General features: G+C 51.8%; 1 protein-coding gene and 1 long non-coding RNA gene across 6 annotated transcripts in view; one reads left to right on the top strand and one right to left on the bottom strand.

Moving 5' to 3' along the window:
• Positions 1 to 1,179: 1,179 nt before the first annotated feature.
• On the bottom strand, positions 1,180 to 25,309 carry ADRB1 (adrenoceptor beta 1). 5 transcript variants are annotated; one of them, XR_012587593.1, is made up of 3 exons: positions 23,945 to 25,309; positions 21,549 to 22,210; positions 15,291 to 21,014 (listed from the first exon to the last, which is right to left on the bottom strand). XR_012587593.1 is itself a non-coding variant. In XM_074591569.1 (2 exons), exons 1-2 carry the CDS (start codon positions 25,223 to 25,225, stop codon positions 1,195 to 1,197), a joined length of 1,287 nt encoding a protein of 428 aa, XP_074447670.1. In that variant the 5' UTR covers positions 25,226 to 25,309; the 3' UTR covers positions 1,180 to 1,194. The 5 variants fall into 5 exon arrangements, 3 of the variants coding, with proteins under 3 accessions (XP_074447670.1, XP_074447668.1, XP_074447669.1); XR_012587594.1 differs by having other exon boundaries at positions 22,088 to 22,210; XM_074591569.1 differs by lacking the exons at positions 15,291 to 21,014; positions 21,549 to 22,210 and adding an exon at positions 1,180 to 1,200.
• Positions 22,218 to 26,340, top strand: part of LOC141744826 (uncharacterized) — a 32,915-nt gene continuing 28,792 nt past the window's right edge. Inside the window, exon 1 of the long non-coding RNA XR_012587595.1 lies at positions 22,218 to 23,571. This is a non-coding gene — a long non-coding RNA (uncharacterized LOC141744826). The remainder of the gene's footprint in view (positions 23,572 to 26,340) is intronic.

Here is a 26,340-nt window from a genome sequence, read left to right as displayed (position 1 = left end):
TTGCTTGCGTTTCTAGTCTGCTTTCAGGTTCCTGGAGGCCCAGAGTTTGGTGAATTCCCACCACACGCTCTGTGCGGTGGGAATTATGGCGTATATCACGCTTGCCCCCAGCTATCCTGGGAGAAGGCACCGGGCTTGCTGGGGACGTGGCAGCCAAGAGCTGTGAGCCTCAGGGCAGAGAGCACAGAAATAGCAATAACACGGGCAGGGGGGGAGAAAAGGAAGATGCAGATTCCAGGTCAGTGCCTTTATAGAATTTCTGGTGGGTTTAAAGGAGAAAAAAAATTGTTGTTGGGGAGCAATTGCTTCGGTTTTGTTTAACAAAAAGCACTGGCAAGGAATATAATTGGTAATACAAGAAAACAGATAACTTTGTGCTTGCAAAATATACATGTCTGATTTGACTGTCAGCTCTTACAAGAAAGGGAAGATTGTGTCATAATAGTATCGGGGATGATAAATGTGAGGATTTGAGTGAATCCGCCAAGAGCCCTTCACTAGCGTTATGGGAAGCTGGAGACACAGTACTGCGAGGAGTAAGGAACGGGCTTTGCTAAATGGTCCAGGGAAAAATACGGTCCTAAATCCATGTTGTTGGGAAGGTGCTCATCCAGAGAAGGACGAGCACAATGAAGAGCTGTGTGTGAAGGGATGAAAAACAGTCAAACATACGTAGTTATCCTTCATGGTTCCTGCGGAATCCCTTTGCACAGCTGCTGACAAAGGTCTGCAAATGATTAGTGCCAACGATGCAGGTCTATCGTGCTGCGTAATGCTGCTTCATCATTTCTTGATGCTCCCGTCTCCCTGTCCACGTCCCTGTGTTGTCCCGTGTGAAGGTTAGAGCAGAAGCCCTTGGGTACCAGGAGCGTTGGGTTTTGCCTGTGCACAACCAGGACAAGTTGTTCCTGGTCCTTGCCTGGATCTTCCAGGCACTCCTATCAAAAAGAAAACTTTAAAGTTTTCATTAGTATAAGGACAACTTTAATCCAAGATAAGTACTGACGTACGAAAATGAAAGGGGAAGAGAAATTGCGTTAGCCGTTGCGAACAAGCAAGGAAAGAATTGCAAAATAAGTACTTCGCAGTTTGGATGTGCGGAGGTGAGCGCAAGGTGCGCAAAAGGGGAACCGGCGTGTGCGGCGAGCAAGTGGATGTGTCTGCAGAGATGCCCGAACCACGACGCCAAGAAAATCAAACCTGCGGCCAAGAAAAACACCGTTAAAGTGATGCGATGACATAATCTAAATGCTGCTAGTGGAATCTAAATTACACGCAGAACAATCAAGAAGGAAAACACCGGCAACATTCGCTTGTGTAACAGGGATGTAGATCTCACAGCTGGCAGGCAGGAGAAGGACACAAAAGCAGACGCAAGTAAAACCAGTGTTAGAAAGAGGGACCTGACCCTACCGAAAGCATCAACAGGCCTGTTCCTGAGGGGTGATACTGAAGTAAGCACGAAAGCTGCGTGCTCAGGTTTGTAAACTTGTAAATTTGTAAATTTAAAATCCACCACGCTGAAAAATCCCACAAGAACAGCCCCACCTGGTGAGCAGAGCAAGCCGAGAAAGATGCAGCTCAGCACCAGGACGCTGTGTCTTGCTCAAACAAAAAGCTGGATGAGGATGTGATTAGCATCTTTTTTTAGAAAAAAAAAAAAAAAGGAATACACTTCACCAGGGGCTTTGAGATCTCTCATCCAGAGAGGCCCTACCTGTCAGATATGGACTGGTGGTGGCACTGCAGGTGGGAGACAGATGCAGGTTATGTTCCCTACACTTCTGCTCCGTGCCTTTTATAGGCTGGGAAAAGTTTGTGGTGCCAGCACTACTCACGCAAGCAATGCAGCCAGGTTATAGAACGAGGCATGAGAAAGTGCAAATGGAGATCCACACGAAAATACAAACATCTGGGCTCAGACCCAACGCTCTGTTTTGCTAAAAAGCTGTGAACAAAAATGTCCTGCTCAAGCAGTAAGAGGCATTTTATTCACCCAGTGCCCTTTATTAATGGGATGTGCTTCTGGGGTATCTACTGGTGAGCAGCATTTATTATTCATGCTTCACGGCTTCATCTGTATTTTAGACTTTAATATAAGCAACACGATGCAACCCCTGATAAGCGGCAGAGGGGAAATCCATGCACAATACAAGATGTTCCCATCAAAATTTCAGTTCCTCTTAATGCAAAGAGGACTTACAGGACACAGCGTTGCTAGGGCTCGAATACAAACATCCTATTCAGCGAGCATCCCCTCAAACCGGGAAGGAGAGACTTTCTGGTGGTTTTAAACACAGCTCACTGTTCCCATGTCCTCAGAAATGCGTGGATGACCGCCTGAGGCCCCGGGTCATGGGGATGCGGCTGCAGGCGCATTTGAGGCTCTTTGTGGTGGACGCCAGGCTGGACCCACTGCGCTGCCCTCGCCCCACGCCAGCAGCGGCTCGACAGGGACGCTCTCGGCAAAGACCTTTCAGTGTGAGCCTCCAGGAGGGCCCCAACCCACAGACTTCACACCCTGCCCTCCTCTTCCCTCCCAAAAAATGCTTCTTTGCCTGCGGCTTGGGGACCTACGGGTCTGCAGGCGAGAAGGGAGAAGCAGCACCACGAGTCGTCAGGCTACAGAAAGTACCCGAGAACAAAAGATTAATTTTAATGTCCCAGCTTCGAGCAGGCTTGGCCGTTAGCTTCAGGAAGTCTTCATCATTTATGCAGAGGAGGAAGCAGATGGAAATTGCAGAATTAATCTGATCTGAAGAGATTTTGTTCTGGAAAAACACACGTGTCAGGCCCCATTACTCAAGATTTCAGGCGCAGGGACGGGACAAGCCACGTGTGGCGTGCAAGCGTGAGCATGCTGGATGCCCATCGGTGGCATCAGCTGAGCCACACGTTTCCTCAAGTGAAAGGCGCAGGTCAGCTTTGCACCCACCGGCCGGGTGGGAGCCACCCGCTCCCCGCAGTGGTGCCCGGAGAGTATGGGTGAGATCAGAAATAACCAGAGGAAAAGGGAGAAGAGGAGGTTTTGGAAGGGCAGTTCTGGGCCACTCCAGGGATGGAGATTCCACATGGGAGCCAAGTCCCATGGGAGACGCAAGTCTCCTCTCTCCAAGACCCCTCAGACCACACGTGTGAGCTCGACAGCTTGTGCTGCCTTTAACATCACGGGTAGCGATGCAGCCCCTGCTGCTCGCTTCTGTCCATTGCACGGGGAGAGCAAAACCACAGAGAGGTGACACCTACGGTGACAGCTATAACCCCCCCGGCACGGAGCCGGGGCTCTGCAGCGCTTTGGGTTTTATGCAGAGGTTGGCGGAGGTCGCAGCGGGCCGTGCTGCATTCCCCTCGCTTCGCAATTGCTCTTAAAAACATGGAGTTCAAGGAACATTTATTCTGAGCTCCATTCCCTGTGCTGCAGACGCCGACCCTGGCGGCTTTTTAAGGGGGATGCATCCAGTCCCTTTGGCTAAATTTGCTTCTGTGTCCTTGCAGCCAGAAAGTCCACCTGGTCTTATAGCTCATGTGCAGGATGTTTGCAAAGGCAAACGCTGTGTATCAGAGACACCAGAGAGAGCTGCAACCTACCTACCACGGCCTTCCATGCTCCTCATTCCAGCTTGCCACCAAGTTGGCAGCTAAAACTACTCTTGATATGCACTCACTCCTCCTGGAGGTGATAGCGATGGCTTGGTAGAGAAATAATCCGTTTGAATTTCCCCATCTCCCCAAAAGTAAGGCACTATGTTTTGTTGTGTGACAAGCAGACACGGGATCTCTCCATGATGCCTTGGTGTCATCTCCACACACTCTGCCCCAGCCGTGCTGCAGCGCAAACTCGAGGCAGGGTTTGACTTTTGTTCTGGAAGCCAGGAGCAGCAGCTTTTGGGAAATCAGAGCAAAGAGACTGGTCTAAAGGCAGATGAGGACATGTGTCCCACCATGGTTTCAATGATAGTGAGAAGACAGGCCAGTGACCGAGCACCAAACTAGGTCAGGGAAGGAGGTTCGATTTCCCCTTGCAAAATGGGAAAACATTGCAGACCACAAAGCCTTGCAGACCGCAGCGGGGTCAAATGCAGAAATGTTCCTCCTGGTGCTTGGTCCGGCACCATGGTGCAGTGCTGTGCTTCTGCACGGACTCAGCTCAGCTCCGAGGCCAAATGCTGCACGTGAGATGGAACCACAAACTTCAGAACAAAGCTAAACGCAATGCACGGGTTTGCCACCCTTGTGCTCTGCGTGAGCATGAAAAGGCCATGCATTAATTCACATGGTCGTGCTGGTCGGCTCGTAACACAGCTTGGGTCACGGCCTGTTGGGCAGCTGTAACTCAGCTGTACTTGCTAGCTCTCCCTTCCCTCGCACGAGGAGCTGCCTTAGTCCATGGCTGCCAGCCCTCTGGCGAGAAGGGGTGCTGCTGCGAGTCTGAGGCATGTCAGACAAAGGAAATGGGAGGGAAATTCCTCAGTTTATCCACAAGGCCGGTTTCACCTGGCAAACTCGCGTTATTTGAAGTGCCACCTCTGCGCTGGCGTGGGCAGAGGGGGGAGAAATGGTGCTTTTTGCCGTCAGGTGGAAGGGCATCCAGAGCAGGGCTGAGGCCACCCTTTCTCCTTCTCACCTCAGGCTGCGGTCCCACAAGCCTTCCCGTATTGCACCCAGCTAATCTGGGGAGATGGGGGCTCGGGGAAGGGCAGTGCTAAAAAGCTCAAGTGCCTCCTCCCATTTGGCACAGTTCAGAGCAGGGTGCGAAGTGGGTTAACGAGCACGGGTAGCCTCTCAAGATGCTCTAACCCACCCCTCTCTCAAAACAGAAGCATTTTGTAAAATGCAGCCACTACTTGAAGTGACCCCACAGGCATTTTGAGATAGTCGTCATCATAGTCTTGAAGTAGTTGAACAGTTATTGGAACAAGTACATGATAAAAGCCTTTCCACCCCCATCCCTCCCAGCACCACTTTTGGATCCCATGATTTCTTCCTTGTTTAAAATGATTCAGCAGTAGACTCTCAGATAGTCTCCGTCTGGTTAAAAATAGTCACTTGCCTCATATGGCTTTAGCGTGGTACTGTCAACTGTAAAATGTTCCACCTTCCAAAAAAGTAGAGTGAAAAATGAAAGTGAGCTTTCACACATCATTACTCTCGGCAGTTAGACCTCCAGAGCTCATTCCAAACCCATCAAAGGAGGAGAGGCGAGCTGGGAGGGTGGGCGAGGGAGATGCTCGCGTTACTGCCTGGTGCCCAGCGGGTCCTCGTGAAGCTTTGCCCCCTACGCAAAACCGACCAGGCTGATGGTTCGCTCATTTCCCAAAACAAAACGCTAGCTTATTTTCAAGAAACATTTATTTGTTGGATGTCTGGAATGTAAGAAGAGCTTAGTCATCGCAGATGGATGTCTCCTGATGTCTCCTGATGTCAGTTAGGGGAACATGCTCCAGCGAGGAACCAGTATAGCACAGTTAGCTGAGCCACATTCCACAGCCAACCCATAACACTGGGGCAGGAGAGCAGGAGAGCCCATCAGCCGTCTCACAGCTCTCGCGCTCTCTGGGGATGCAGGCCAGCGATGGGCTTGCACAGTGTGACCAGCTGGCCTAAACTGCATGTCTTTTGGGAAAAAAAAGGGTCATTTGATTGCAACAGTAGACAAACGGTGCAGATGGGTTATTTCACTTGGTTCTGTATTGCTTGAAGCTTGAATGTGTTTGCATTTGGGCCCAGCTGCTGGAGGGTGTTGCGGTGGGACCCCTCTGTCATCGAGAAAGTTCTTCAGGTCCAGCCTACTAGGAGACTTCTGCAGTGTCCACAGTCAGCTCCTGGTGCTCCTGCCCGAGGAGAGGAGCGCAGCACAGGGGGAAAGGCTGAGCTACACTTCGTCCTGTGGCCCCAGCTCAGAAGGAAGAGCCAGTTGCGGCGAGCAGCTGAAGCATTCAGCATGGCTTCTTCCATTTACTGAGCAGCAAACAGCCTTGGTGGAGTTCACCTGCTCCCAGCACCGAAGAACTTTGGAGAAGCCAGAGGAGAGGCAGAAGTACCCGTCGCTTTTCACTGCACGCTTCACAACAGCAGAAGCTGGCTTTAGAGGCTGTACGACAAATTGCTGGTTAATACCCACATTAATTCATTTTTTCTCTCTACGAATTGCATTTGCTGTGCATGCCAAGCCATCCTCTGCTGTTTTCCTCGAGGTGATGTGCTAAATCCTGCTCCCTGGGCTGTGGCAATCAGCTGTTGCTGGAACACCATCAAGCTGCAGACGGCAGCTGTGGGGACCGCAGGGACTCTGCATTGCTGAGCACCACGGTCAAATCCTGGCCAGCATCAGTGGGGCAGGACTGGACCACAGAGTCAGACCTCCCAGAAAGACCTAAGCGAGCCAAGCGCTGCAGCCTGCCCATGGCATCCCGAAGCCCCCAGGCGTCCCGAAGCATTACCTGTCACACCACCGCCTCGCCTCATATGGAGAACTCCATCGTAAGCACTTGCTCTGGGTCGCTCTTGACAAGACGAGGGATGAGCCTAGAAATCAATTACTGCTACAGAGAAATGAGTGCTTTGAAGGAGTGCAGAAAGGGTCCAAATCTTCCAGCTTTGGATGCCTACTTGTGTGCAGGAAATAGCTGTGTTTATGGGAAAGGATATTTTTCACGGGCCATCATTTTAATGTGTACCAGGCCTCACACAATTTTTCTTTCCACTTATGATATTATGTATTTTATACGATAAAGTTTGAAGTGCGGCTTTTGTGCATGAATGATACAGTTTCCATAATATTTTTGTCATATGCAGAGACATTTTGTTTTGATCTCATGGGGCATGAGTCAACTCCTATTTGAGGCCCCTGGAGTTCTTCCAGTGACCTTCCCGGAGCTTGGCTAACTGGGCAGCCGAGGCCTGACGCGATGTAGGTGTGAGCTAGCACAACCTGCCGAGGTTGAGGACAGCTCAGAAGAGCAGCTCAATCCAAAAAAACCTAGGTCAGGAAATTGTACCGACAGCATTCAGCATGCTTGGTGGAAAAACAAAGCCTCTGCCCCAGAAATGCATATGCTGCAGCATCACGAGCCCCCCTGGACACACAGGCAGCAGTGGGTGTTCAGCCCTGCAAGATCCCCAAAGTTTGCCCATCCAAAGCAGGTGCCGAGTCCCTTAATCTCAAGGCTGCATGATGAGATTAAGGGCCTCCTTAATGTCCTTTGGAGTCCTTTGGCTGAGCTCCTTGAGTGGGACAAACCTGACCATGGGTTGCCTGGATTACATGGGCCAGGTCCTGCACCCTCACAAGAGCAGCAGCCCCGTGGACCCGACTTGGCTGCTCGGGAGTGCTGCCTGCACCGTGATGCACCATTGCACGGCAGAGCTGGAATCGTGCTCTAGCACTGCTTCCCATGAAGACTCCTAAGCGTGCAAGGGTCTTGAGGTAGACCTCCAAGACACCCCCCCATACAAGGGTGAGGTCCCACGCAAATTCAGGCAGGTGCCCATCCAGTATGTATGAACTTTATCCCCCCTTCTTAAAGACTGTTGGAAGAGTCATTTCTTTTTCTGGTGGGAGCAAGTTTCAATGGGGAAATGGCAGGTTCCCCAGCTCAGCAAAACTCCAGCAGTTGCCTCAGCTCAGAAAGATACCTCTGTCCTGCAGGGCCAGCAAGGAAGAGAGCACACCCGGACACTGGAAAACACACGTCAGACCCCAAATGAGCAAAAAACAGGTCAGGCCCACAAAGCTACTCATTGAGCATCCTCACCATTTACACGGCTGACACGCATCTCAATAGCTCTGTTACTGATGAAGAGCTCGCGAGGGGTGTTTGTGCCACGATGCGCAGCACACAGCATTTCTGTGGTCACTCAGAAAGCGGTTGATGCCGTCAGTAAATGTCATTGTGGAGAGGTACAGAGCAGGGAGGCCATGAGAAAGGTCCAGCAGGTGGTAGCCTCTGCCTGGCTCTGCTGCCAGGGACCCGGCACTGCTGTGCAGGACGTGGGGCTGCAGCCCATGTCCACATGGGCAGCTCCTCCCCCACCAGGCCCACTGAGGAAATGGCACATGATTTGGAAATTAAGCATGTTGTGTTTATGAAACAACTCCTAAGAGTTTTTAAAAGGGACTAGCAGTGTTTACACACAAGCTGGACGGACTCTTAATGCGGTGCGTGCTCTGTTGTGTCAACTCCCACACCTGCATAAGATATTTTAAAAAATCCCCATGAAATGAGGGAGCCAACCAACTGTGTCTCATCAGTTCTGTCTTGGTGCTCTCACTAGAGCTGCATTGAATGTTTTTCCTAATGGAGATGCAGGATGCTATGAAAAATCTCTCCAAAGAGCTTCTCTTCATGTCCGTGGTTAAGGCTGGTGAAAAGCAGGGTGCGTAGCTGTGAGGGAGCTGGTGCTGGGGCACGGTGGGGGCAGAGCTCTGCTCCCAGGGCTGATGGAGGGCTCCCCGGGAAGAGGGGGGACCTTGGAGGGAGTCCAAGCCTGGCAGTGCTGCAGCCCCCTGCCTGCGTGGCACAGCAAGGGGGGAGCTGCCGCTCAGCCAACACCGTCCTGACCCCCTCCCAGGCAAGGAAGAGACCTGACCAGAGAAGAATGAACTCGAAGCACATTTTCTTGTGCTTCCCCAAAATACCAGAATTACCAAATGTGCTTTTCACAGATTATTTTCGTTCTCTATGCCACAAAGTGTCTGGACTTCTTCTTAGCAACACGGGTTCTCCTCGCTTTTCTATCACTCTCAGAAGGTCCTGCCTGGACCTTGTTTGCTTGTAGGATGACACCAGGATTCAGTCCATATAAGGTTATTGACCTGGGAAGAGAAAGTTTCTAGAATTTAAGGGCTGGGCAACTTCTTGGAAACTGCCTTATCAGCACGGCTACAAGCTGGAGCTTTAACAACCCTTCCTGAGCTGCACGTCTCTAGTTCCTATTCCTGCAGATTGGTATTTGTCTCTGTACACGTATGCTTATTTTGCAACTTGGTATTTAAAACAGCTTGGGACCAAGATTGCCACAAACGCATGAAGCCAAGCTCGATCGCTTTGCTGTTACTGAAATTAGGTGTCGGCTAAGTCCTAAAGCGAACCAGTAAAGGGGAGCAGATGTCTGTGCATAGACACTGCGTAAAGGCTGGTGCCACGAACCTCACACATCGTCCTCCTTTGCTGGTGGAGAAGGGAATTGCTGGGGGGGGCTGTGTGTGTCAGGGGTTGTTATCAGCAGAAGCAAAAGGTGGTAAAACAGCAACAGAGAGGCACTGACTTTGCATAGCAAGGAGTGTCACCAGGGCCCATGCTGGTCCCTACGAGCGATGGAGGAGGACTGAGAAGGAACGGATGAGTGCACACTCTGGGGACTTAAAACCTGGAGATACATGAAAGTCTGCTGGAAGCATGAAGCCGTGCTTACACAGGGACAGATTTGCTCTGAAGTTTTACAGGGAGGGGCTGGTTCACCATAAACCCTGGGGATCCCACAGTGCCTGGAGCCCGGCTGGAGCTGCTGCCCCTCGTCCTCCCTCCCCAGGGCCTTGGTCCCAGGTTTTGGGGCGATGCCGCTGGCTGCTGCGGGACCGGGCAGTTTCTACCTTTCCAGGAGAGCTGTAAAGAGCATGGGCTTTGCAGCTGGCATCCAGCCCTTGTCCCCGAGGGGCACAGCACAGGCCTGTGCGAGAATGGCAGGAGCCGGCCAGCAAAAGCCCTTTGGTGCTGATGGCTCCCCCACTGCCGCACTGTCCTTGCCAGGGCGGGCTGCTCCGCCAAGGCGGCGTCTGCCTTGGAAACACATGTCCACAGAGCCACGGACACCCAGCACCAGCAGCTTCACCTCCTGAATGGCTGCTCCCATAATCCTGTTTGCTCAGTCTTAGTGACTGAAGTGAGCCATAACGAAGAAAAACAGCAGGATTATCCTCCAGCACCTGTTCCCACTGAAAGGATTACCATAGCTGGCCACCCCGGATGACGACCTCTAGGTATTGCCATGAGAGCAGCCCGAGTGACATGGCAACCCACCAGAAGAAGACCTCCCTCCCCTTCTGGATGCCCCTTTCCCAGGTATTTTAGCACAGCAGCTGGAAGCCCCTCGCAGATGGAGGCCACTCCATGTGGATACAAGTGGCAGTGTTCGCGAGTCTCCAGCACACAGTCTTGGCTCTCCAAATAGCATCGCCTCCTGTTTGACTGTCTAACGGGGAGGTGGTGTGAGAAATATGGGCTGTAAGCTGCAGGGTGCAGAAGATAAACAGCAGCTTTAAAGCACTTTAAAACAAGTTGTTTTTCCTGCTCATCATTCCTTGTGCTTTTGCTGTTCAGAGCACAGGGTCTGACCCCCTCCCCTCACAACACATAAGGGCTCTGGTGTGCGGCATTTGCATCCACAATACAATGGTAGCTGATGTGAGAGCTATTTTACTGCAGAATGAAAACGTTTGATTGCAGAAAAAGAGATCTTCCTCAGAGCTGTTTACATGGGAAAGCAGGAAAACCAGAGAATGTCCAGAGACATTTTGGAGGGACTCAGCTCATCAATGGATGGGTAGCTGAGGCAACAGGAATGCAGCCCTCCTGTAGATGGAGGCCTTCTGTTTAACCTCACCTTCCAGACATGAAATCTGTCCCACTGTGCCCTCGTGGCTTTCTTTTGGGATTGCCTTGAATATCAAGATTAGCTCACCACGGAGCTGCAAGGAAGGTAGTGTCCCTTAAGTGCTGCCGCTGCCCCAAGGCCTCCGTGACACAAGCTAACTCCTCCCTCCATCGTTCTTCTCAAAAGCATCCTCCCATCCCTTAAGCAGAGACCTTGGTGAACAGATTACTGTAGTCACAGATGTTTTTTCTGTAATGGAATGTAACATTAAACTAAACACTGGAACATGGAGACAAACAAAGCAAAAAAGTCAGGGGAATAATCCTTAGCTTGTAACGACTTTTGCAAAACATTGCTGAAATTAGGTTTCATTGGAATAAAAATGTATTTATCATATCTGTCAACACTGGAAAATTATGTTTAAATTAAAACTTTATTTTAAACCCTGAAGATGACCCAGAAGTGATATGACATTCATAAATAGCTTATAATACACCACGGTATAAAAAGTACATTTATCCTCTTGCTATTGAGTCAAATTCATTGTTATATATGAGATGGGAATTAGTTTTACCCTTCTGACTATCAAAACAGAGAAAAAAATGAAAACCACAGGGAGGAGAGCAACAACAGCCCACGGGTCAGAGTCTCCTGTGAAAAGGACCATAGGAAAATGGTCTCCATCGGAAAAGGCCACCCCAATGCTGACGCTTGTCTAGATCCGGGCCAAGACTAGGCAGTACCAAGCAGCAGAGACCTCTGATCCCCGCCGTTGTGCACAGGATTTCAACCTCTGATGTGCTTGAAAGCTGTTCTCAAGCCCTGAGCCAGCCAGCTCCCCATTTAAACTCGTTTACGCTGTGGAGGGGTGGCTCTTTCCAAAGTCTTCACCCTGTTGTTTTTGGCCGCTGCTTTGACAGGACGGCAGGACTGCAGACGACTTCTTGTGCCAGCTCAGCTGCAAAGCAAGAAATGTCCTGTGGCCCTGAAACCAAGCACTGCAAAGGCTCTTCTGACAAGGCTGAATAATGCATTGTATAATGCATTGGGCGTAAGACTAACCATGCAGCTGTTTTACCTGGCCAGGAACCTCTGCAGGGCTGCTGATGCTGATGCTCCCTCTGCGTGCTCACCATGCTCCTCGTGCATCTCGGTGGCTCACGTGCCATGCTCACCCACCCAGGGTAGAGCCCACCTGGGTTCTTAGGGATGCTATCTGAGATCTCTAGCAGCCCGACTGCAACGGTGAGGATGCCTCTGCCAGAGGGGACCAGCGGCTGTCAGGTGGCAAGGGCTGACGCTCCTCCCCAACCCAACAGCTGGGGGGACCTCTTACAGAACCTCCTTTTTACCAGAGAGGGGATCAGAAATACTCTCCTTGGGGAGTTCAGTCTTTGAACCTCAGATAGAGGAGACTGCATTCCTTTATCCGGGCTTCATTAATATTCCATTAAAAAAGACAAATGTTCTTCTTTCTTGGGGCCAAGCAGACTCAGTGTGCTCTGCTGTGGTCGTGGCTGTGGCCATAGCCCAGATGGCTATGTATGTGGGGGATGGAGGCGATGGGCTGCGATACAGCAGCACAAATGCAGCCCATCGGGATGCTGGCTGGCTGTAGACCATGCAGCAGCCCAGGCTGCCACTCCTGCATGCAATGCAGAGGCCATCACTGAAGCGGCAGGGAGCCAAGGAGGTGACCCTGGATAATGCCATGAAGCTGCCCGGAAAGGGGAGATGGGAAGCTGGTGGGCAGAGCTGAGCCCTGGCTGGCAGGAGGCTCCGAGCAGCAGCCGGAGCTGAGCGGTGACATGGGGAGATAAGGCTCTTGATGGATGGACCTCAGAAGGCTTGAAGGTTTTTGTTCTGTTTGAATAAGCAGTCAAATATTCACACAGATAAGCTTCAGAAATGCATCTGATCTGAAGCCCTTTGTATCTTAAAAAGCAGGGCTGGAAATAGAACAAGAGAATTCCTCCAGGGCTTTGGTGGCTCCTGGGCTTTCCTTCACCAGCACCAGGCTGTCCAGACCTACGCATGCAAGCAAACCAACCGAGAGGACAGACCCTCCCTGAACCTCAGACATTCAAATGTGCCTGGGTACCAACCTCACCCACAGCCCGGGAGATAGGGGAGATGCTCCTTCGCTTGGTCAGTCTCTGCACTTTGTCATCTTGGTCCACATAGCTGCTATGGGTGGTTTAAAACATTGTTGTTAAGGAAACGCCCTCACTAATATTTGTGTATATCTTAAGATATCTGTTGGCACGGAGTTTATAAAACGTTGCCTGGTGCCTCTTCGCCAGCAGAGTTATGCCCACACTGAGCATCTCGTGTGCAAAGATCTGCAATAACTACCGATGAATGGTTGCTGGTGGCAAGAGCAGCCAGCAGCACAGACGATCTTGGCAGACTCCTGTCCACCTTGTGCACCACACTCAGGCCTAGATGAGGCTGCAGGCAGCACCCAAGATGGCCAGCAATTATCCTGCAACTTTAAATTGCAGTGCTTGAGTGGAGTCCTTTTGGAGAGTGCATCATTTCCTTGGAAATGTATTTTAACGTTGTACTTTACTCCAGTGAGTTTCCTTGTACCTTAAGTTGTTTAAACAGTTTCTCATTATGCGTTTCCCATTTGGAATAAACACAGGCCAGAAAGGCTGAGGCACCAAGGCTGGTAGGAAAACGGAAATCCTGCTCCGACCATCCGAGCGGGCACACAGCAGCTCCCCGGCTCTGGGCAGGCGCTGGTCGACCCGGTGAAGGTTTGGAGCAGGAAGGGGCAGGTGAGACCAGCAGTGGTTTCTGGCTCCACAGAAAGTCTTCAGGTGACCCCAACACCTTTCGGGTTCACCTTTGATCAAATAGGACTCCTGGTCAGTTACGTGGGGTTTCTGTCTGAGCATCCCCCCGGCTTTGGTGTGCCATAGGGGGGATCCAGATCCAAACCTGAGGGCAGAGGGGCAGAGGGCTTTCAGCAAGCCAAGGCAGTCCACCCCATCGAGGGTCAACTCATGGCTTCCCCTTCCCCTGTGTCCCTCCCCAGGCTTCCCGACTTGCTATTTATGTCTTTGCCCTAATGAGTTTCCCCGTCCTCCACCCCCCAGCTTTAACCTCTTCCTTGCCAAGCGGTGTTCGGAGTTTGCATGCGAAAGTTGTTTATGTTAAATAGCTTTGTAATAGTTTCCTCCTACACCACCTCCCTTCCTTCCCCAGTAAAAAGCCCTACGGCGCGCTTGGCAAAGCCCGTAAACAAAGGAGTGGTTTGGAGACCCAACCAGGTTTTGGTGAACCCAGTAGGGAAATAATGTCTCTCTTGAAGGACGTTAAAGCCTGAGCTCATAATAGTAGGAAACTAGGGTCCACCCCAAGTAAGGAATTGCCTACTTGTGGCTACCTAGCATAAAATACAGATGTCCATGCAGCAAGCAGGCCACACACCACCGTCGGACGTAGGGGGTTAACCTTGCATGTTTTTCTCACTGGTCTGGATGGCATTGATGGTAGCAAACCCATGCGTTCGCTAGGCTCCAAGTGCTTGAAGTTGTGAGAAGTGAGCAGGGAGAGGAGAGCGCACAAAGGCAGCAGTGTTTTGAACTCACCTAGACTGATGAACAGAAGCAGAAGGCAATGCAAAGCCATTAGCCTGCCTGTTCCCTGCAGAGGAAAAACAGGCACACAAAATCCAATTCATTATTCTCTTTCTTATTTAATGCTAAGTAAGTTGTTGAACTTTACTACTTGATCTACCCATTTTCTTTAGTAGTAGGGCTGCAGGAAATCTTCCTCTTCTCAAAGGGAGTTTCAAGTTTCTTGCTGATATCATGTAAAAAATACTTGGAATGTGTGAGTAAAAAATAACCACATTTCAAAAAGAGCTTGAGCCATGCAGATGATAATTTTTCTCTTCTGAAGTGCAGAACTGAAGAGTGGAGGTCCCTGGGAGCTCGGAGCACCATTGTTCTCCTTCCAGGGCGTTATCTGGAGACAGGCCCTGCGATAGACCCCGCTGAGGCCACCGAACGCCTTATCTGCTCAGAGTGCTAATGGCATGCATTTGACAACATCAACCATTTAATTTATGAGGTGCCTCGTAATGTAAGGGCAAAGAAATCCATACCATGCGAAAGCCCAAGCGCATCCGGTGCAATTAACAAGCATCTGATCAAAGGCCAGCCCGCTCCACAACACGACTTTCCTAACTCTGGCTAGGTAGAAATGTTCCATCTTCCCGAAAGGCACCTTTCCAGATTTTGTACAGCGATGGCAGCGTTACATAATGAGAAATACATTAATGGAAACTATCCAGCACTGAAATTATTCCAGCATATTTATCACCGCATTCCTTCCTCCCTCCCACATGAGCGAGGAATAAAATGCACGGGAATAAAAGCGGTTAAACACCATCCAGCAGAAGACACAGACAATGGGGATTACTCACAAGTCACTAACAGCTCAATGGTGCCCGTCAGCGTTGGGATCCACACGAAGTTGTTGTGCAAACAGAGACGCTCGTCCTGGGGAATTATTGTTGCAACGCCTGTGGCCCATTGCCATGTCACCCTCTTGCAGTTGGGGACAGCTTAGTGCTGTCACCTGGTACCTGAGTTGCTCTTTCAGCTCCCCTGGTCCAGATCTCTGCCGAAAGTTGAGGAGTCTGTCCCATCCTCTTCACCGTGGTCTGGCTACACAGCAGATAATCAGTTTTAAATCATGTTTTTATTCTATTGCATGAATATTTGTACAAAGCTCATTTTTTTTTTTCAGTTTTCACGTGCAACAAGAAGCTCAATGGCTAAGCCACTCTGAATATAATATTCAGCGTGGCGCCTGAAGGGAGGGAAGGTTTAGGTGGCGAGTCCTGCTTTTCCGGCGCAGGTCAGGCAAAACGACAGGCCAGAGGGTGCTGGTCTGGGTCCCAGCTTCTGCAGCATCACCGCCGGGCACAAGGTTTGTGATCACAGCGACGGATCCAAATCAGGGCTGCTACCAAAACACAATCTCAGCCCCATCACTCTGCACATTCCCGTGCTTTTCAGCCCGAGGAGCCCAGGAGGTTGCACAGGTGGCAGAGCCGGTCCGGGCAGCGGGACACGCAGCGGAGGGGAGAGTGCGAGCACCAGCCCCGGCTTGGATGGGCTGATGCTGAAAACTGCAGACATGCGTTCACCCCGCTGCCAGCGAGCTGGGAACCGCCTGGCAGCGAAACAGGAACAAAACCTCTCCCGTGGATGCTCTCAAGGTGGTTTAGCCCAGTGTTACAATACCTGTTATTACTGGCAATTACAGCAGTGCCCAATATTACATAAAAGCTCCAAAAAACCTGAGTATGTGAGGCAAGCTGATTCACGAGCAGATCAGATGCTCTGGTGTCGGGATCAGGGATTTTGGGTGCACAGTGGTGTTGCAGATGTCCTACTCTGGTGATGGGAACCTGCCAGGGCACCAGTGATGCTTTGGTCAGGGTGGGGGGTGTCAGGAACAGGTCCCCTCCTCACCCGTCCTGCATCCCCCTCCCAGCTGCCTGCCAGGGAACGCATCCCGCACCCCGCCTCCTGCCAAAGGGAAGTCAATTGAGATTTTATTTGACAGCTCCCAGGTGAGTATTTAGGGGAAGAACAGACAAACAGAACACCCCTCGCTGACGGCGAGCGGGCGAGCTGATGAACAATGGGAACTCTGTGGGACATCTCCCCGTTCACCTGCTCCAGCCCCAGCGGAAGCGCTCCTCCCTGCGCAGCACAACGGCGGGGCGGCGAGCCCCGAGGCGGGGGACAGGCTGGCACACACCTTCGTGTCGCAGAACACCACTGGGGTCCCCTCCGAGACAGGTGAGAGGGAGGCACGTTAAGCACCCACACGGGAGCAGAGGGAGGGCGGCTCTGGGCACCGTGTTTTCTCTTAACCAGCTCTCTCTAAATTTTGGCCAGCAAGCCCTGTTTAAATTTTACCACCTGTCAAATCTTTTGTCACGAGCTGTTGTGCTGTCCCTGCAGTTTTCCCTTACAGCGGCAGGGTATTCTGCAGCCACGCTTTGAGGGCAGCTGACAGCCTCTGAGGGGACACAGCGCTCGCCTGGCCCCGAAAAACGACTTGTTGGTAGCTGAAATATTTATACAGCCAGCAGCTCCTGAGATTTTGAGCTCCTTAATGCCTCTGGTTGCCTCTTTGGTGTATACACTTAAATCTACCTTTCAAAGCATTGTGCCAACGAGCTTAAGACCAATTATAAAAATAATTTTGGCAGGAAGAAGTCTAAATATCACGGCTTTAAGAGAGACACTGGGCCAGGCATGCAAAGGTACACCATTGCCTAGAGACGCACAACAGTGGCTAACGGCTGGAGCATTGAAGTAGTAGAAAATCCTCATTTAATCTCATTAAGGACAACAGGATTTGGTGCATTACACAGGATCAGAAAGGAAAGGCATATCATTACATCTGAGACGCACTGCTAACCGCGGCAATGGCAAAAGTCTGGGTGAACTTCTGTTTTCTCCTTCAGGTTGTGGATCTGGAGGATAGGAACAAATTTCCTATTTGTTTGGTACTTTTGCACCTTGGTGCAGCTGGTACTGATAACTCCGAGCATCTACCCTGGAAGGAACAGGTATGACCAAACCGAAACACTGCCCGGCGCCTGGTACCATTCACGTCTGGATGCCGACCGCTGCCGGGGCACAGCCAGAAACCTCATGCTGCTGCATGCTAAGGCCGAGCAAGCCAACACCACCATGGAAAACCTAGGAGCCGAGATGTCTCTTCTCCCAAGTAACAAGTGATGGGACAAGAGGAAATGGCCTCAAGTTGCGCCAGGGGAGGTTTAGATTGGATATTAGGAAAAAATTTTACACGGAAAGGGTTATCAAGCATTGGAACAGGCTGCCCAGGGAAGTGGTTGAGGCACCATCCCTGGAGGTATTTAAAAGACAGGTAGACATAGTGCTTAGAGATAAGGTTTAGTGACGGTTTTTGTCAGAGTTAGGTTGATGGTTGGACCAGATGATCTGAAAGGTCCCTTCCAACCCAGGCGATTCTATGGTTCTATGATTCTAAGCCAAAAGGGCAGTTTGCAAAGTGAACGTGCGTACCGAGCTGCCAGTGTCTGTGAACCAGGAAGCTGATGGCCAGTTTACATAACAAACCCGAGCACCCTCCCAGAATCGGGCCCGATCCTGTCTCTGGCGCGTGCAGGAGGCAGTGGTGACTCAGGGGAGCGGGGCGGCCGGCGGCCTGCACCAGCACGCCTGGCACGGCCGCGGCAGCACCCTGTGCCCTGCGGCACCTGCCGCCCCCAGGGGCCACTGGCACCTCCTGTGCTGCACCGCCCAAAGAGGACAACAGCTCCGGGCTGCGGGAAAGCTCCAGGTCCTGCAAAACTTGGCATGGAAGGGGAGATGCTAAGGGGGAGGCACGTGTCCTGGGGGCCACAGGTGGCCAGGAAGCAGCAGAGAAGCTGCTCAGGTGTGCTTCAGTCTGCTGCTGTCATCCAAAAAGAATAAGAAAAGCTTTTAGGCATGTCTGGGGCATGTTCCAGCTGCCAGTCTCTTGGTGGCACAGTCCTGCATGGGAAGTGCCTTACCCCTTACTCTTCTTAACCTGCCTTTCTATAGTGCATCCGTCAGGTGCATCCCTATCCAAACTGGTAAGGCTTTCCCAGTAAAAGTGGGAAAGTATGGCAAAAGATGCCCTGGTTTTTGCTGTTTGCAATGACAACCCCGGATTTCCTTGCCAGCATCACCTTTTTTATCCTTTTCCCATCTCGGTCACTGTTTCGAGGGCAGTTTGACAGCCTGGAGTTACCGAATCGCAGGAATAAATCACCTGCTGTTACCACGGCTGCTCCTCGCGCACGGGCAGGCGTACACGCATCGCAAACGGAAAGCGTATCGATTTCTTCTGCGAGGCGATTATCACAAATATTGTTGACCTTACATCATAAGCGATTGTTTATATAAAGAGAAAGACTCCTTACTTCCTCCTGGGCCCTTGGGGAATTTGGCAGGCTCTGAAAGCGAGTCAGTGGCGCATAGGGTAATGCTCCTCGGGGGGAGTGTGCTCAGCGCTACTGCAGGAGATCGTATTAGTGCTTTTGACACGATCAAACAGAAAGTTCCAGCTGAACAATGAGTTTTGAGGACGAAAAGCGAAATGTTAAGAAGGTGTGTACGTCTCCGTGAATTTGCTTCATTTCACTCGTTCATGTGGCGGCAACAGAACTATTTTTAGGTCTAATCCTTCAAACAGAACATGACTTCTCCTTTCTGATTAGTACAAAGCTGGCTGCTAGTCAAAGGATAATTATTTCCCAACACATCACCTAACACACACCAGCAAACAAAACACTCATTATTTGAGCTATCCAACGTTAACTGTTGTTTAGCAGTTAACATTTTCTTGACAGCTTTGAATAGGACTAATTGCTCCAGCTTCATTAACAGAGGTCATTTGCTGCTGGTAACAATACTTTTCGGGAGATACTCTCTCATATGAGATTAGATTATCAGGTCAAATTCTGCTCCCAGTGGCAATGATGCCTGACCGCATTTGGCCTCAAGAAAGTCTGCTCTTTCGGTTCATGGCAGCACAATTTCCAGCCCCGCAGCTGATATATTACATAAAGGAAGTGAGTGCACTCCACCGGACGGGAAATTACAATAAATTAGGAAAGCGTGCAGCACAAGGAAGGTTTGCAAAATAGCCACTTAAAAGTTATTAATAAAACCTCGACTACAGATAGGGTTTAAAGAAAAAAAAAAAAAGTCAAAAGGGAAAAAAAAAAAAAGCAAGCTGATAAAGAAGTTGTCCTTATGCTTGAAAACATGTGCATACCCAAAAGGGAAAGCAGCGTTTGCAGACAAACCGGTGCGTGTTGTATCGCAAACCCCCAGCTGATGCTGTCAAACCCGGCGTGTGCCATGGGCACAGTTCAGATGACAACTTTAAGCCACATTTTTTGCACCTAGTTTCATTCGTTCGTCAGTTGCTGCTTGGAGCTACAGTCAGGTAACGCTGAGGGCCGCGGTCTCCAAGCGCAGTGAATTTGCCGGGGTGTTTTTGCACAGCCCTCGCGGGCCGGGAAGTCCTTCTGCAGGCGCTTCAACAAGACCACCGTGTGTCTGAAACATCCTTATTGTTCCCCAACAGGCGGAAAACTGAAGCCAGGCTTCCCACCCGATGCATTCCCACCTAAGCCCGTGGAGAGATGCAGCCTGCTTTTCAGAAGTGCTGAGCAAACACGGCTTGAAGTGCAGCCGGCGCCTTTGAGAATCAGGCGCCTCGCCTGTGGAAGTCTCAGACGCCCTCGCCAAATAATTTTCTGGGAGTGGATTTCAGTTTTACCTGTGCCTCCCTTTCCTGCAGGCCGGCGGCTCTTTGCCGTTACTTTCCTGCCCACGTACGTGTGCAGCCGCATGCCCACCTCCTATACTGTCTGACTTGCAGCTCCAATCGCTAATCCATGTCTGGTTTTTGTCAGACAAAAAAAAAAAAAAAAATATTCGTCGTGAGCGTTTGGCTCATCGCCTCCGGAGTATTTCAGCTGCCCCGTAACACTTTTCAGAGTATCCTTCTTCTCCGCGGAGAACAGCCTGTTCCGGGTGTGATCCACGGCAGACTGCTCGCCAGCAGCCTCCCCTTCCTCGCACACGTGCCTGCCATATGTCCTGCTCTGTCCGCACCGTTACTGTGCCACCGCCTTTTTTACACCGTGCGAGAGGGACCAGTGTCCGCCATCCACCCTGTCAGGTGAATCATCTTAGCTGTCTCCGGAGGGACTTAACGTGCCAGCCTCCAGACCCTGCCAGCAGGTCCCTGACTGGCCAAAACTCACCGGCGGACAAATCCTGACCACCTCGCTCCCACAGCTGGCCCTGCTGAAGCCAAAGGGCCAAACTCATCCTACCTTTCACCTTCTCAGTGCCATTACACTCGTCCAGCAGAAGCATGACCCAGCGCAGCTATTCGGCAGGAGAAGCCGAGCAAGTTCTGGCCATAAAATTCCCACCTAAGTTGGAGCCTGTCGAGCCAAAACTTTCATCACTTTTTAAAGTCTAAGGACACGAGTGTTCGGATGGTTACAATTAAGCATGATTTATGAGACGAAGAGCCAAGTCCATTAGATTATCCCACCCCCCGCAGCAGGCACCGCGCTTCCCCAGGATCCAGCCCCCCGCCGAGGATGGGGGCTCCGCAGCCACTTCAGCTCCCAGCCGGGCGCGGGGGACGGATCCTGCCCTGCTCTGCCTGGCAGAAGGGGACGCTGGCAGGTCCTGCCCCGGCTCCCTGCAATCCCTAGGGCGCAGGAGAACCGCAGGGCTGCCTCCCCTCCCGTCCCGACCCCGACATGCGCAGACAACATCTCGCCGTGGTCGCCGGCATCAGACACCACCATTCTGGGCACCCTTTTGGTCCTGTTGTCTTTGCTGGAATCACAGACAAAACCACATTAATAAAAAATAGCAAACAATTTGGTGGCAGAGCCTACTTCACTTAGCACCTGATCTGACATCACCCCCGCATTTTAAGGAGCTCATTTCACTGTTATCAAGGGAGACATCATTAACTGCAGCTCACATCAAACCCCAGTAACATCAATGGAAAAGTATTATTTACTTCCCTGGTCCCTTTATTTTGTGCTTACACAAAAAGCATAACTTTTTTTTTTCCCCCATAAAGTCCATCATTAGAAATTGCAAAGGGCAAATTCCTTAATTTTTAAAACGAAAAAAAAAAATGAACAAATGGTTTCCAAAAACAAACCGTTGGCCACCATCCTAAAGATCTCGCTTTGGCAAGTGCCCTTCCTGGGAGCTGATTTCTAATTTAACTATACTTCTGAGCTTAATAAAGCTAAAAATGGCTTCACTTTTATTCCACGCTGCCTTTTTGTTGCTCTATCTGCTGTGTATTCATTGCAGTAACGAAAAACTTTATGAAACCACAAGGATGCAGCGCACCTTCACGAAGCAATGAAGGAAGAAAATCTTTTGTCCCGGGAGTGCAGATCTAAAGCCCTTCTGCTCACAGCACCTCCTTGCTTGGGTCAGTCCGCAATATAACATTCGGTTATCATGATCTGGCCCCCAAGGAGTATGTGACTTGTCGGCAGCACGCTGAAGCCACGCTGCACGTCACCATTAGCTTTACGATCCACAAACTCGGTAGTTTTATTCCACCCAGTGACACAGAAGAGGTTTCAGCAGTGTTTTAAGTCTATCCCAGAGTCCGATCCTGCTCCGGTTGTGCCCCAGCCATTCCCTCGGAGGCTGTTAACTCCTTTTTTTTCACAGTAAGAGGGAACCAAAGTCTGGAGTCCCGCGACCGGCTGCCCGGCTGCCATCTCCCCTTACAGGGCACGAGCCTCCTGCGGCTGCTTTTCAGGCAGGGGTCTCCCCCGACCTCCGCGCTCGGCACCGGGACCCGACCCCACCGTGACGCCCACCGCCCACCTCGCTCGGGCAGGATCAGGCCCACCGTCGGCACGAGGCAGACTTACTTGTGGGGCGGCAGGTACCACGTACGGAGATTTCTTTTCTACTCGAGACCATTTCTAGCTTTCAAATTAAGCATCCTCTGTAATCTTAAATATTCTGGTCTCCTGACTCCCAGACGCGTACTCCTAACAAAAAACAAACAAACAAGCAAAAGAATATATTCCAGAAAGGAATAGTTACAGAAAATGAGTGTATTCATTATCAGACTGGAAACACCTTGTCTTCAGCCATTAATTTTAAGGGAAGTCAGCAGACTTCAGTGCAACAGGAACACGACCTTATTGGGTTTCAAACACGTTTTTTACAATACCGTGTCAGGAAAAGCCATTAGATAGAGTTATATTGGTAATCTGAGCCATCTTTGGAGAAAAACAAATGCTGTTCTTCCCATTACAGGTAGGTATTGTTTCAAAACCTATAGAGACACGCTCGCTTGTGCTGCAATGGTATTTATTGCACATAGACCAATTACTTACACAGTAGTAATTTGCACCGGAGTATAAATATGTTATAAAACACACACAGAGAGGAAAATGGAAATGACACACAAGTGCTAAAATAACAGCAGATTCACGTGGGCACTTGGAAACAAAAATAAAAATAATAGAAGTCCCTTAAGATATTTTAATTTATAATATGGATATATTTACAGTACCTTCATAAAATAATATAAAAAAAAGTCACTTCTCAATAAAACTATAACAGATCAGACAAAACCAGAAATCAGTTTCAGGGTCGGTGTTACTCAAACCTCCGTTTCATTTTTAATTTGCGCGTGTGTATGTGTGTGCAAGTAACATCTTCAAATAACTTTACAACTCTTAACACTGTGCAAAAAAAACGGCTTTCTTGCCGTTTTTAAAAAAAAAAAAATGTGCAGTAATTTTTTGTTGCTGCCAGGATTTTTTTTTTTTTCTCCCCCGTTCATCTGTGATTACAATGAACGAGCTGCAGAAGGCTCCTCACACACCTCCCCCCCACCCCCGCCTTTTCATAAAATACTATTAACGGTATGTAAATATGCTGTTTAATATAAACATGGTCCGTTTATTCCCCTGTACAATATGCACAGTTTGAGGTAGAAGTTTCTCAGCCTGACTGCTATTGTCTGGCCGAAGGAGATAAGCACAGTAACTCACTGCTGGCTGATGCAGAGGGAAAAAGCACACGAGCGTGGGTTGGGTTTTTTTTTTTTACCCCCTTTCAAAATACACCCATGCTCCTCATTACTCCCTGTTTTTCCCCACCGTGACTCTGAGGAAGAGGGGAGCGCAGCTACCCCGAGCTTAAAGCTCATCTTGCCCCCGGGTCTCTCTGCCCGGAGCACCTGCAGCACGGACCCTGCGTCTCCCCAAAACCCCCCCCGGTGCCGGGGCTGAGGGAATGAAAACCCGGGGCACCCGACAGCCCCCGGCGAGGTGGGGGACGGCCGAGACCCTAGCCGCAGCCGAACTCGTCAGCCAAACACCGGCACCTCCACGCTCAGGTTTGACCACCAGCACCGTCCTGGGTCAACTCACCCGAGCGACGGGCGCTTCTGCCGCAGCCCCTTTCGAAAGCGCTTCTCCTAAATATAAGCTGGCTATCTTTGGGTCGGGCTGTTTATTTTCTTTGTTCTCTGGTCAGTGGGTTTCCTGTTTGCTGTAGTTTCGGATGAGGTATCTCGTACACCAGTTCACCTGCTTTTATTCCTAAGTAAACACCCGCTCTCTCCCGGCTAAGCCAGGCATCAGTTTTGCTTGGCACTAGCTTTATGACCGGCCGGCTGCCGGGGATTTGTCTGCTCCCATGCATCTCCCTGCCTGCCTCTCCCCCTGCCCTGGCTCCGACGCAGCCCCCCACGTGTCCCTCCCCTATACCTTGGACTCCGAATCGGACGTTTTGCTATTTCTCTCCTCCAGACTGGACTCGCTGCCGCCCCGCGTGCCCCCGTTGCAGTCAGACCAGGTCCCTCCCAGGCTGCGCTCGGGGGAGCCCACGGTGCTGATGAAGCCCCCGGGCAGGCGGGCCAGCTCCCCACCACTGGCGTGCAGCCGCCGGTCAGCTTTCCGGGGGCAGCAGAGCAGCCTCTTGAAGGCCTTTCGAAAGTCGGGGCTGCGGCAGTAGATGATGGGGTTGAAAGCGGAGTTGGCGTAGCCCAGCCAGTTGAAGAAAACGAAGAGCCAGTCGGGCACCAGGTCCCTGTTAAAGACGTTGACGATGTTGACCAGGAAGAAAGGGAGCCAGCAGAGGGTGAACACCCCCATGATGATGCCCAAAGTCTTGAGGGCTTTCTGCTCCTTCATGGCCATGATCCGGGAGGTCTTCCGCTTGCTGGCTCGTCCGTTGCCGAGGATGGGCTGGTGGTGAGGGTGAGGGGGCGGGGGCGGCTGCGGCTGCTCGTGGCTGCCGTAGAACCGGCCCTCACACCTATCGATCTTCCTGATCTGCTCCTTGGCCTCTCTGTACACCCGGAGGTACACGAAGATCATGATGAGGAGGGGGATGTAGAAAGAAATGATGGACGAGGCGATGGCGTAAGCCCTGTTGGTGACAAAGTCGCAGCAGCCAGGGTCCTGGTAGCACTCCAGCGCCTGGGGGTCCTCGTCCCGCCACCAATGCATCATGATGGGCAAGAAGGAGACCAGGGCGGAGATGGCCCAGACGGTGCAGATGATGCCCTTAGCCCGACCCTTGGTCATGAGGCTCTGGTAGCGGAAAGGCGAGGTGATGGCCAGGTAGCGGTCGATGGCGATGACGCACAAGGTCTCGATGCTGGCCGTCACGCAGAGTACGTCCAGGGAGGTCCAGCACTCGCAGAGGAAGGATCCCCAGAGCCAGGTGTCCCGCACCACCAGCGTGGCCCCGAAGGGCACCACCAGCAGCCCCATCACCAGGTCGGCGCAGGCCAGCGAGGTGATGAAGAGGTTGGTGAGGGTCTGCAGCCGCTGCGTGCGCCCGATGGCCGCGATCACCAGCACGTTGCCGGCCACGATGAGCAGCACCACCAGGGCCATCAGCAGGCTCATGCCCACCGCCCACTGCTGCGACAGCACCTCGCCCGCCACCTGCCTCCCCCCCGCCGGCGCCGCCGTCACCCCGCCGCCGGCCACCGACCGGTTTTGGGGACCGCAGTCGGGCGGCAGCCACCCATCGCCCATGGCCGAGCCCGCGGGCAGGAAGGCGGCGCTGCCGCCGCCGCCGCTGCCGCCGCTGCCGCCGCCGCTGCCGCCGCCGCCGCCGCCGCCCCGGGCTGCCCGCATGGCTCCGCACCGCCCCGCCGCCCCGCCCCGCCGCCCCCAGCCAATCGGTATCGAGGGGGCGGGGAAGACACGCCCCTCCCTGCCTGCACCCCTGCCTGCAGCCTGCCCGGCGGCTCCTGCCCACAGACACGCGCCCCCCCCCCCCCCCCCGGGGCCACCCACCCTGCCGTTGGCAGGGTGGGTGGCCCCGGGGGGGGGGGGGGGGGCGCGTGTCTGTGGGCTCCTGCCCGCATCCAGCACCGTTGGCATCATTCTCCATGGAAGAACCTATGGACGCTCATCACTTACAGTGATGGGACGAAGGGTAGGGGTTTTCAGCGGAAAGAAGACAGGTTTAGATCAGACACCAGCAAGGAGTTCTTTGCTCTGAGCGCGGTTACTGGAACAGGTTGCCCAGGGAAAGTTGTGGACGCCCCATCCCTGGAGGTGTTCGAGGACGGGTTGGATGGGGCTTTTGAGGAACCTGGTCTAGCAGGGGGTGTCCCTGGCCAGGGCAGGGGGCTTGGAACTAGATGGTCTTTAAGATCCCTTCCATCCCAATCCATTCTATGGTTCTATGTGTGTCCCCTGCCCCAGCCCAGAAACCCCCAGAGCCCCATGTAAAACCTTCTGGCTCAAGGGATGGTGCTACCAGCGCTGTGCAGGGGCTGTGGCTATGGCTTCTCCCCTTCGTGAGCCCTCTCTGCTCTGTCTTCCCCAGCCCTGCCACACCAAGCCGCTGCAGGGCTGGGAGGTGGAAGTCCCAGTTCCCGTTTCTGTCTTTCCTCTGGTGCATCGAACAGATCTCTCTGGACTTTTAAAAATGCAGCCAGACTATTACCCAGTCTGGTCAAACCACACCAAATCTAGGCACTGCTCTCCGTATGAGTGCTGTTATTTGGTAATGAGCAATAAAGCACACGAAGCGTCCCGGGGCTGTAATGCTCAGATAACGGACCCTGAGCAAATCCCTGGCCGCCTCCCATCCACTTCCATGAAACCTGCTGCTAGGAACTACTTGGGCTGGATTTTCA

The sequence above is a fragment of the Larus michahellis genome, chromosome 6 (genome assembly GCF_964199755.1).
Source record: "Larus michahellis chromosome 6, bLarMic1.1, whole genome shotgun sequence".
Classification (NCBI taxonomy): Eukaryota; Metazoa; Chordata; class Aves; order Charadriiformes; family Laridae; genus Larus; species Larus michahellis.
Note: the sequence above shows the minus strand (reverse complement) of the source record. Positions and strands in the feature narration are given on the sequence as shown.

Coding starts and splice junctions, on each gene's coding strand:
- ADRB1 (XM_074591567.1), bottom strand. CDS start 25,225: ATGGGCGATGGGTGGCTGCCGCCCGACTGCGGTCCCCAAAACCGGTCG. Junction 15,276..23,944: donor CGTCCGATTCGGAGTCCAAG/GTATAGGGGAGG, acceptor TCTGCTGTGTAG/CCAGACCACGGTGAAGAGGA.